Consider the following 12,461-nt stretch of genomic DNA (forward strand, 5'->3'; position numbering starts at 1 on the left):
GGAGGTATGGAGCTTGGTAGTCTTGTGTTTTTGTTAGCTACTTGACTGCTCCAGAGAGAGAAAAGTGAAATACCCAAAATTATATGTTTATAAATATCAAACAAGTTGAACGTTTATATAAAATAACAATTCTTGAAAAGCAAAATGACAATATTTTTGTCAGATATCTTTAGTATATTCCAATAATTTCCTTTTCACAATATCAGAGGTTTTTCAACATGCACAATAATCATGTAATATGTTATTAGAGCTATAAAAACATTATAGCAACGAAACGGTTGCGTATACATTTAGAAAAACTTATAAAGTAAGTAAACAATGTACAATATAGATGGACAAAATTTGTTTTTTCAGATTATATAAAAATAATTTTCACACCAAACGATGTCAGCTGTAGTTAATAAAGAATACTTTGAAAAATAGCAAAAATATTTTCATGTTATCTCCTACAACAGTCTGCAAATGGTGGAAACTAGGAATCAAGATAACTAATTTTTCCTAGAGTCTGTATATGTTGTTTTTTTAATTTCTTTTTCCCGTGAAATGCTATGTGGGGTGAAAGGCTTAACGATAACTTTAGAAACTTAAATTGAATATTTGTTTCCCTTGTAGGAGTGGTGTTTCTTCAGTATCAGAAAGAAACCAAACGTTCTCTTCTGCCAAATGAGCTGACAACGTTGGATACAATTAAGGCTTTGTTTGTTCGATCATTTCCTAAACAATTAACTATGGAATATCTTGATTCTCCACACGTTAGGATTTACATTCATGACGCTTCAAAAGACATGTTTTACGAGCTAGAAGACTTGAGGTAAGTAAAGCTTATTGTTATTTTAACCCTGATTTATTAAATTAAAGCGCAACTATACTTGATTAAGAATAATACGTTAGCTCCCTTTTTTTTTATCCACTAAAGGATTTTGTCATCAGTTTTAGCACCCTCACGTCACATAAAAGAATGTAATTCATTAATCATTACTAATATATATACATTATCACACATATCTGTCGTAAAGAAGTTGCCCACATGTTGTACCAAATCCTTGTTTCGTAGGTTACTTCGACATTTATGTGAACATTTACATCGAAGTTTCCGGGAGATTTGGTTAGCTTTCGAATTATACTTTCTTGTACAACCTAAAGTTCACCATCAAAGCAAAACGTTTTTCATTTTACTGGAGAAAAAAAAAGCGAAGCGAAGCTCTATATCAGGCAATAACATCTGAAAGAAAAGCGGTTCTACCATTACTGAAATCCAATGGAAAATATTTATAAGAATGAAATAAACATTAGCTATGAAGAAAAAGAAAGATAATTACAGAACACTTTTCATTCTGTACTGCTATCTCCTATTTACATTTTATGGTCTCTTGGTGTGTCAGCTCTTCATCATTATGTAACATTCAAGAGGTTATTTACTATCCATGCTGTCATAATGAAGTTTATATTCCAGCGTTGATGAGTATAAATTTGTAGTAGAATTTGTTTGCTTTTACTCTGGAAATGTAGATTAATTCAATTAACATTTTCAGAGCAGCAAAAAAATAAAAAAACATTATTCGTAGATTATAGGTTTTGAACGTAATTTTAATATTTGTCATAAATCTACTTCTCAAAATATATTTACATTAAGGTAAAAACAAACTTATACTTCAATCATAATTTGGACGCTGGGGTAGATACTCAGACTATATATGTATCCCGTTTTACGCTTAGACTTTAACTTCTGATTTTATATATAAACGCATCTTGATGAATCGAGATACACTATTTCTCAACTTTTATTGTTAGAACATTGTTTTCTTATTGGAAATATCGTGCTATATATATGCATATTTCGCTACTCTGTTATTAACAATGCGGTATTTGTGATTATTTTGGCTTCATATTTTGTATTTTTCCAGACGTTAATCCCTCTGATGCGAATATTAATACATTATTTAAAATTGCAAATTTCATCACAATTACTGCATGCGTGTTGACTACGTTCTTTCATTGCCAGATTCCCTGTTATATATCTACACTTAGTTTTCTTTTTTTTCTATAATTAATGACAAAGAAAATAATTAAAATATAATTTTCACCTGCCTATGCTTATTTTATTTATCTTCATTTTTAACCTCGGAATTTGATCCTTTTACCAGAGGCATTGCTAGGCACTGGCACACGGGGCTCGTGCCCCGATTCTATTTGACAGTGCTCCAAATCCTCAGTTGATTTCTTGAAAAATCAGAATAGAAAACCATGATCAACATTATACTTAAACGCCGAAAATCCCCGTGCCTATGGGCTCCAGCCTCGAATCTTTTAAGTACCTAGCTACGCCTCTGCCTTTTACATCTCTTATTTTAATACAAAGCCATACTTGTATTTTATCTATTTGGGCGAGTGAGCCTTTGTATCCTATAATGTAACTATTTTTCTCAAAACATAACTAAAACAAATACAAGTTTAAAATTAAACTCTTGGTAATTATACAAGTTTTAATGTAGTCTTGAGGAGAAGTTTTTCCTCACAACATACAAGACGACCTGAACACATACAGCTTAAACGTATCACAGGGGAATACTGCAAACTGGTCTGACATTACTGCTAATGCACCAGTAACAAGACACGGATTGGCTGGCAAAATTCGAATCACCAGTAAAAGAAAACAAGTATTTGTAGCTTTAACAGAAAGAAGCGCCAATATCAGTTTACACAATCTTGCACTTAGGTTTTATAAAAGAACATTCATCAACGAGTTGTAGCATATTAGGAAGAAGCTTACAAAGAACATCAAACCAAATGTAGCTAACGCTCACGACTACACTCCCACGGATAATTGGAGAGAAACCAAGAATCAGCCAATCAATTCTAGACAAGAGACTATAAACCAGGCCAATATAAGGACTACACCATACTACAGGTAGTTTAAGCTAGAACATAATCCTTATAACGTTGTTTTTATGTTAATTCAAATATGAAAATGTGCTTTAACAGCAAATACGTAAACTAAATATTCTCATGTTAATAAAAATCCTCCTTATCTTTGTTTGTTTGACGTTAAGCACAAAGCTACGCGATGGGCTATCTGTGCTCTGCCCACCACGGGTATCGAAAAATGGTTTCTAGCGTTGTAAGTCCGCAGTCATACCACTGGGGTCCCTTATCTTTGTACAAGCGGTGTCTAGAAACTTTGTTTGCTATTGTGAACTATGAAAAGTGTGACGAGTTTTCTGAAATGAGACTGAATTTAGTAACGGTAAATGGATATATTGAATTGAGTATACACTATATGTATTAGCCGATTAATTTTCTTCAACTAATAAATTACCCGTCAAAATTCAAGGAAAACATTAGCTACGCAAGCAGTGTTGCACACCTTTATTTTGCGTGATAATTTCTATGTTGTTATCTATTTTCAAATATATCTGTGTAGTCAATTCTGAGAACCCCCTCAAACCTAACTCCCTCGTTAGAGATCCCCATTATCAAAACTACAAAAATCTAAACGTAGATATATATTATATTTATATTAACCCGTGGACGCAGCCCCTTGAGTCCCCAAACCACTTTAACTTCCCCCATATGGGAGCTAAATCTTGAAAGTTTCCAAACTCTGAATTTAAGCTATTATTTTGAAAGCCTCTTATAGTATAATGCCATTTATAAATGAATTCTGTTCTATCAAAGCTGAAAACCCTCAAATCCTGAAATCCCCATTTTAGAGCTTACAACTATCGAATTTATTGTTCGTTTTTACTTTGTATGCTTCAAGAATATACATGCAAAAGTTAAAACCGTTTCACACAAAATGATGGGAGGGGCTCAAATATTACTTAAGCAAAGACACGTAGGCACAAATGAGAATCACTAAATGAATAATGCATTACGTAGATGCACGTAATCACTATAGATTTACAATGTCGGGCTTTAAAATATTTAAATCCTATGATTAGGGAATTTTTTTTTACTTCTTTTCAGTATCGACGCAGTTTGGCCCTGTGGCTGATTCTGAATTTCGAAGGAGCCCGAACTTTAAGCTGTGGGTGCGTTATAAAAGTAACACTCAATCCCTTAGCTGCCTTTAGCATGATTTGTGAGTCGTAAGTTAGTGCTGACTGCCTATCTTCCCTCTGGCTAATTGTTCGAAAGTAAATAACCTAAATAGATTTGTCATAAAATACTAAATACAGATACAAATACTTTATTAATAGTGGATTTATGTCCATTTGTTTGTGTTTATGGAGCAATTCAAACTAATTATGTTAATTTAGTTTATCTAACTTTTTTCATAATAAGTAAATAATGTTGTTTCTTACGTAACTCTAATATAAAGCATGAAAATATGCAAAAATCACTACAAAACGAAAATCTGTTAGCTCTAAGAAAACAAAAAAAAATTATTCCCACTGAGTAAACGTTAAATCTTTTCTTTATCCACGCAGTGATATTTGCCATAGCATAGGTTTGAAACTATCCCGTTAGATAGCTCCAACACGCAGTTGGGTTATTATATGCTTACACTTTGCTACAGTGGTATTATAAGTGTCGCATTTAATAAGCTTTCCAACAAGGATGTCGCAAAACATGGGAACTATAGATTATCTCAACTGATAAAAGAACTAAAAAACTAAATTCTGTGGGTGAAAAAAAAACGAACTAGTAATTATTTGATTAATTTTTATTCTTCTATATAGCAAGACACATCGTGATGGATCAGTAAGCTCAGGCATTGTGAACTGTCCACAATAATGTATAAAGTAATTACACAATGTTATTTTTTAAAATGCCATCTTATGTACTGTAAGCAGGAAATAACACGGGACTATAGAGTTACTAGATTTTCAGAGTAAAAAACTGGAACATTTTTTTTTTGTCATATAGTGACACCGTAACAGCCCTGAAACGGCTTAACTTACAATAATACACTTTTTACATTTACTAAATAGTTTGATGTTTTTATACCAAAGACGAACAAAATCCGTTAAAAGCTCATATAGTTAAAAACAGTGAATTAAATACGCACCTAAATTATTTTGAACTTACCCAAAGAAAAATATTGCTTCTTCCTTTTCACGGATGGACATGTCTTCCGATCTCAATTCCTGCTGTTTTCCAATGACAGGTTAGGATAAGAAAAGCCCTCCCCCCTCTCAGGCGTGACAGCGGTATGTCTACGGACTTACTACGGTAAAATCCGGGATAAATTCCTCGCGGTGGGTTTGCTCTAACACAAAGAAACAAAGTTATGAAAACGTAACAGAGATTTATCTTTGTCAGATAACTCTTCAAGTAAAATTTAAAGGAGCAGTGTTTATTAATAAACCGTACACATCAAACTTGCATTGAGTTGCGGAGAAATTGGGGCAGTTTAATGCTTTTACTGTTTCTGTTCAGGCCAAAAAAGAAAAAGGTTAAAAACTGGGACGTTTGGTAACCCTCACACGGGGGCAAGAAACTTCTCAACTTTGGGTAGAAACCAGGTCCTATAGATTGAGAACTAGTAACATTTAATTTAAGAGTAAAAAACACAAAAAACGACTTTTTTGGCACAATGAAAGGTGGTTACAGCCGACTAGTTTTTCCCTTTTTCGTAAGGGTGACCCTTTGAGAACACCAGGTGGTGATGGCACTATTACCCCCGCCCCCCCCCCCCCACGTGGCACGGCTGTATGTCTACGGACTTACAATGCTAGAAACCGGATTTCGATACCCTTGATGGGCAGAGTACAGATAACCCATTGTGTAGCTTTGTGCTTAACTTCAAACAGTACCTAAAGTATCGTAAAATGTTTGTTAACCAATAACTTTTTGCGAAAGGTCACGTCAACTTCATCAGTTTAGAATAATCATCAATGAGTAAATGCATGTTTTAAGTTGTTTTTTTTTCATCAATGGGATACTTTGCTCGTTATATTTGAAAATATATATTTGTAATATTTCTAGTCGAACTGAGTCTGACATGGAAGTTATCAAATCCACAATAAGGGAAGGTATGATAAGGTATGAAATACAAGTTTCGCGTGACTATAAGTGAAATTTACTGACACTGTTGTTTTACAAAATCCAGTTACTTGTTTTAACAGAAATGCCATGAGAGACAGGAACAAGACATCATACAAAACAGCTTTCCCTTCTTAGGTCAGCCATTCTAAATATGGCTGCTAGACAAAATATAATACTAGATGTACTTCCACAGGATTCCCGAAAGTATTCTGTTTTAAGAGTAAATCAAACTAAAATAAAGAGCAACAATAATTTTTATTCCTTGCTTTTGAAGTTCATATGTCATGCTGTGTTGTAGCCTACAGAGTGTATGATTCTTTTCGTGATTCATGGTATGCGCTTGTTTTACTTACGTCACTATAGTACAAATTGCAACGTTAAGCGTCCTAAATGTGACGTCATTTTAGTGTCTACTGACTGACGGATAGATAAAACACTAAATTATAGTTGTGCGAGTGGTTAAAACAGGTGACCCTTCAGGGCGACCTTTCGGGAAAATTAAATCTGATTAAAACTTCTCTAAGCAAGTACAAGAACAAACCTTATATAGAAATCATTTTGTTTATAATTACATAGATTTCTAAGGACACCATGCCAGGTGCATTATAATTGTTAACTTGCCGGGCTACTGATAGTAAGGTCTAAGCTTCGAGCCCACGACATACCACTGAGAACGTTCTGTGCTTTCTGCTGTGAGTAAGTTATAATAGTAACAGCCGATTCTACTATTTGGTTAACAACAGACGTGTAGGTAGCAGATGCTGCTACCTGGTTACCCTCACTCTGGTCAACAGTTCTAAATTAGGAGTGGCTATGCTTAAACTTTGGGATCTTTCAACTAGCTTAATAGCCCATGTATTGCATAAGGTGACATTCAGGTTGAAAATACTGAATATCAATTACTAGGACTTCCCAGTATGTCATTTCATCCACTACATCAGGCAAACCTTATTAAGAGAGAGAAAAAAAAAAGAGTAAACTAACGTTTACAGCTTCTCTATTTTCACACACATATATACAAGAAACTTATTACGAATAACTTTTAGATTAGCGTAACTAATTTTATTGCCAGCTGTGGGCGAACACAAGCTTTGACCCAGGACTTCGAATGTGTGAGCATGTTTGTGTGGGCAAGATTAGAACAATTTAAGAATGCATTCTTTTAGTTGAAAACTTGTGAGTAGAGAAACTTGAACTAACAACTGTAAAATTGTATGAATTAAACTTTATCCATGGTTATATATAGAATATCTTCGTATATGATATTTGTGTATCACACGCGTAAAAAATATCAATATGGAGATGTAATATGTATTTAGTTTCTTATTGAGCCTGTAACATTTACTAGATATCCATTAAAAGTAGTATTATTTGTGTATTACCTGTGTTGTATTGTTGATTTTACACACGTCATTAAAGCATTGACCGCTATAAAGTTGTTTAACCTTTACAAGAAATTGTTGTATACATTTGAGACATTTCCGGTGTTCTTCTTAGCGTACACAAGTTAATTACAGCACAAACCCCTTCTTTATCAACACACACAAAAAAAACTTTATGTCGTGTCTAACAGGATTCGTCCCCCGCTGGGACAGTAGTAAGTCTACGGATTTACAACGCTAAAATCAGGGGTTCGATTCCCCTCGGTGGACACAGCAGATATCCCGATGTGGCTTTGCTATGTGAAAAGCGCACATACACGTACACTAATACAATTCATCCTAGAACATTCAAGTTAACTTCCAGTCTTTTGTAGACCTAACAGTTTTCTTTATGGTTTACCTACCCTTAATGTGAAAAGCACACTAACACAATTCATCCTAGAACATTCAAGTTTACCTTCCAGTCTTTTGTAGACCTAACAGTTTTCTTTATGGTTTACCTACCCTTAAGATATGTTATATAGCTGGAAAAACATAATTTTATGAATAAAGGTAACATTTAAATAAAAAATATTGTTTATGAAAGTAACTTCTGTGCAGGGTCATAATGTCATGGCTGCCGAAAAACCATAAACGTTACAAGTAAACTTTAGCTTTTCCTTTAATGTTTTTACAGTATGTCCTGTAAACCTATAGCGTGAACTGTAAACATCCCTTTAGCAGAGGCGGTGCCATCCTCTTCTCGGTGGGGAGATTGAGGTAGGCTAGATAAGAAATTGAGGGGCCTGCACTCCACATCTTATGGACACACATACTGTAGCATTTGGGAAGTGAACTAACTTTAACAGTAACGACTATTCGTTGGGTGCGAGAGTTACACGAACAGCTAAGGCACATGTTTGGGTAGCTTCATTCAGAAGCTAGCCCCACCCCCATTTCAGTTCGTTCCTGCTCTTTAGAAAGCTTTGAAGTTGTATTTTGAAAAGTGATTTGTGATAAGAACAACGGTTTTCTTTTTAAAGCTTCCAATAGTCTTTTTTTTGTGTGTATGTGTGCCTTTGTGTGTGTGAGATACGTAGAAAGCTTCACATTTATTATTAGTTTTAGGAGTGGGAAAATTTACATAACTGATAATAATATCTTAAATCTTCTGAAATAAATAAACGATATTATGATATATATGTGTGTATTTTTATAGCAAAGCCAGATCAGGCTATCTGATGTGTCCACCGAGAGTAATCGAACCCCTGGTTTTAAAGTTGTAAATCCGTAGACTTACATCTGCCCTACTGGATGATATATATATATGAGCAAGCTTTAGTGCACAAAAACCCGAACAGCACACACACATTTGTTTGTTTGCTGTTAAACACAAAGCTACACAATGGGCTATCTGTGCTGTGCCCACCAGAGGTATCGAAGCCAGATTTCTAGCGTTATAAGTCTTCAGGCTTACCGCTGAGCCACTTGGGGGCTCAACACCCCCAAAGAGAACAAAGTTGTATACAGATAGTACATGTATATATATCAGATAGTAGTAATAGTGTTCTTTTATTCTCTTTCGTCTTATTGAAATAAAGAATATGTCACCATAAAATTTAAAGACAGTAGCCACATTGTATAGGGAGGGATTGCGGCTGTTACAGAACAGTTCGGTCACATTACACGAAATTAGTTTAACTTTAATAGGTATTCAGATATTATGCAAGTTCGTCCTTTTAATCAATGTGTTTCAACTTGGAGAATATTTTTTTCAATAACGAACAGCAGTGGCTGTGAGCATTCAATCTGTTCCACACTTTGCCATTATTTGCAGGTATGTTTAGAAGCAGCATTTCCTTCTCAATATTATCAAACCCTAAAGTGAATAACATTTCATGTTTGGACACAAGGGGTAGTGGATTTCTTTACTTTTACAAAGAACATCTATCGGGCCTGGTATACCTTCGTTGTTAGGGCGCTCGACCCTCAATCTGCGGGTCGCAGGTTCGAACCCCTATCACCGAATATGCTTGCCCTTTCAACTGTGGGGGCGTTATAATATTACGGTCAATCCCACTATTCGTTGGTAAAAGAGTAGCCCAAGTGTTGACCGTAGGTGGTGTTGACTACCCGCCTTCCCTTTAGTCTATCATTGCTAAATTAGAGATGGCTAGCGCAGATAGCCCTCTAGTAGCTTTGTTCGAAATTCAGAAAACAAACCAGTTATCTCTATCCCAATATGAAATAGATAACGGCAACTTCTAAGTCACGAGAAAGAACTTTTACGTCATAATCCGAATGACGTCTGTGATTTCTTGAAAAATGAACTTTATTTCAAACCTACACATAGTGGAATAGTTTTAAATTTTGATTCTTCATATCAAGCTATATTCAAATGATTCAAACACAACGGCTTTCCTTTGATAACCTAGGCAAGAAATATTGTTTGTTTGCAGTTAAGCACAGATTATCTGTACTGTGCCCACCAGGGGTATCGAAACAGTAGAATTACTGCTGTGCCACTGAGGACAAGTGGGAAAGAAGGAATGAAACAGATCTCATATATAACAGTTATCAACAAATCCAATAAAATAAAATCCATCTTGCATATGATTCTGATTTTTTACTTTTCGTTACCATTAACAAATGATGGTTTAATAAAATTGGTTTAAAAAAAAATAAGACCTCTGACATCAGTTTAATAGAGAGACCTGAAAGAAATATCAAATTGTATCTCTTGAAATTCCCTTTCTTCCCACGTACATGTCCTGTGCAGGAATTTATTGCATGTAAGACCACACTCAATGGGAGATGTATTAAAAAACGTGAGGCACAGACTATCATATACTCTGTATGGTAACACATTATATTGTCGAAACATCTAGGCCCTTGAGAGGTACAGTAATGGATCACGTCCGAGATGCTAAAAACAAAAATGACCAACAACCACTAGGTTTGCATTTTATAACGTTTCATGCCTCAATTCCTTATATTTCTAGTGTAAAAAACAACACATCGTATTAAAGCTCACATGATTTTATGACTAGTTCTTATTCAAGACAAGACTGGTGGTTCTATTGATATATTTTCTCCAATTCCTTACAGAATATATGAAATTTGAAATTTCCTTTTTTTGTGTGTGTATGGTAGCTTTCATGTGTACGTTTTTTGTTTTTGTTTTGTTATTATTAACTAAGTTTGACATTGCCCATCGCGCAGACATTAGCTGTATTACTAAAATTGTAGTGATTATTTGTTAGAAAGATATCTTTTTTTTTAGTATCGATGCCATCATAACTTGCTTTTTTATAGCTCGTGCATGATTTAAAACTGGTTTCTTTTCGAACGCTAGAAATGGATAATGTATTTCACTTGTTATAGCTCAAAAGACGAAATTGGTTGTTGTCATTTTCTTTATATCATTTGAGAGTATAAAGGGTAGCAATTATTTTGATAAGGTGCCACTTGTAATAACCTATGTCTTTGAGTATTTTCCAAATTTCCCTTCAAACTTTGAGTACAGTATTGCTGTAACTTTTTTAACACTTCAAATACGCATTTTAAGCCTAAGTTCCTGTAGAAGCTACTATGGATAATTATTCACAAAGGTTAAGAAAACAAATACACTCGCATTGCTATTAGGGGTGACTAGAACATTTTATAAAAAAACATATGTTACTTAAACTGCTAATTGAGAATGTTTAATAGTGTGTTGTTTACGTTAAACATATACAAGATCAAGTCTAATTTTATTTATAAACGAATTCTTAACTCCTCTAAATATTCTTTTAGTAAACATGTGAAGTTTGGTCCACTCTTTGATTTACTTTTATAAATATATATACTGTCCTTCCATATACCACAAACGACGAAAGCCACAAAAGTTACAAGAATATTGCGTTTAATCGTGTCCATAACTCACCCATAAAAATTTAATATGTTGTATATCGTGAATACTAAGCGCTCGCATTTCACCTTCGATCATTGTTCAGTTCTTCGGGAGTGTCATCAATGGCTAGTGCAGCATCATTAACATTTTCAAAGATGGAACTTGTTCTTGTTATCCTTTATTCCATGTGCTATTTGAGTCTCAGGAACTACATTGGTGATAATAGTTGGAGACTGCTTGAATGGGTAATGAAGAAAAACTTTAATATGGCTAGTCACGATAGTGTGTTGAAAGGTAGAAACAGTAAAAGCTACTGGATACGGCACTACAAGCCTGCTCACATGTAAATCACGGAAGCTAATTATACTGTTACACAATGCATATTTTAACTGGGGAAATAATCTAACACACTTCAGATTGTAGGGTACGAAAGTTTAGCATGAGAGATATTTATGTGAAAAAAAAAGATTAAAGGAGTTGTCTGAAAAATGCTTGTGGTTACTGAATCTAGTAGATGTACGACTAGCTGAAGCAGGCAGTATTATATACACAAAAACATCCCTCTGAGGATGCTCTGTATGATTTGTGGTTAGTCGTTAAAGCGATGACCTTTTTCATGCAAAAATTCATACTTGATTCAGGTAAGGTGTATTCTCTCTGGATTCAGCATGGCAATCCAAGTGACCCAGTTACTTGCTGTGTCACGCAGGTGTAGGAATAGATGTGGTGCACACACGGCATCACCAATGTATTCAAATTCGATGACGAGGAATCCACTTTGAGACTAATAAGGGTTGGAGACGGCTTGAATGGGTGATGAAAAAAAACATAACAGCAAATGTACAACGTTTCGACAAGATTTTGTCATCATTAGGTACCTGATGTTTTGCTGTTATGTTAAATTTGTGGAAGATTGAATTTCTCTTCTACAGGAAGAATGACATCTGGTTTTCGCACCTTTTTCGTGAAGGAGATCCAATTCTCTAGCCACAAAAATTCATCTAATGTGATTGTATCCAAATGTGAATGTTTTAGCATAATTGTAATTGCTGCATCATTACTCTGCTTATCAGCAATATGTAGACCAAGGACCAACACAATGTGCCAATCACCCATTATTGACTACAAAGATCTTTGGTTTGACAAATGACCATTGCTTTGTGTACTGTAAGTTAATCTCTGAAATGCACATTTGGCATTTTTATCTCTCTCTCTCT

At 34.6% G+C, this 12,461-nt stretch overlaps 1 protein-coding gene across 13 annotated transcripts in view; it reads left to right on the forward strand.

The window, feature by feature from the left end:
- The window catches only part of LOC106474893 (coiled-coil domain-containing protein CG32809-like), a 386,694-nt gene that overhangs the window by 316,514 nt on the left and 57,719 nt on the right, over positions 1-12,461 (forward strand). For all 13 annotated transcript variants that reach the window (XM_022383530.1, XM_022383634.1, XM_022383845.1 and 10 more), the window contains one exon: positions 613-811. In XM_022383530.1, coding sequence (XP_022239238.1) covers positions 613-811 — 199 coding nt within the window. The remainder of the gene's footprint in view (positions 1-612; positions 812-12,461) is intronic.

The sequence above is a fragment of the Limulus polyphemus genome, unplaced genomic scaffold, assembly GCF_000517525.1.
Source record: "Limulus polyphemus unplaced genomic scaffold, Limulus_polyphemus-2.1.2 Scaffold0, whole genome shotgun sequence".
NCBI classification, from domain to species: domain Eukaryota; kingdom Metazoa; phylum Arthropoda; class Merostomata; order Xiphosura; family Limulidae; genus Limulus; species Limulus polyphemus.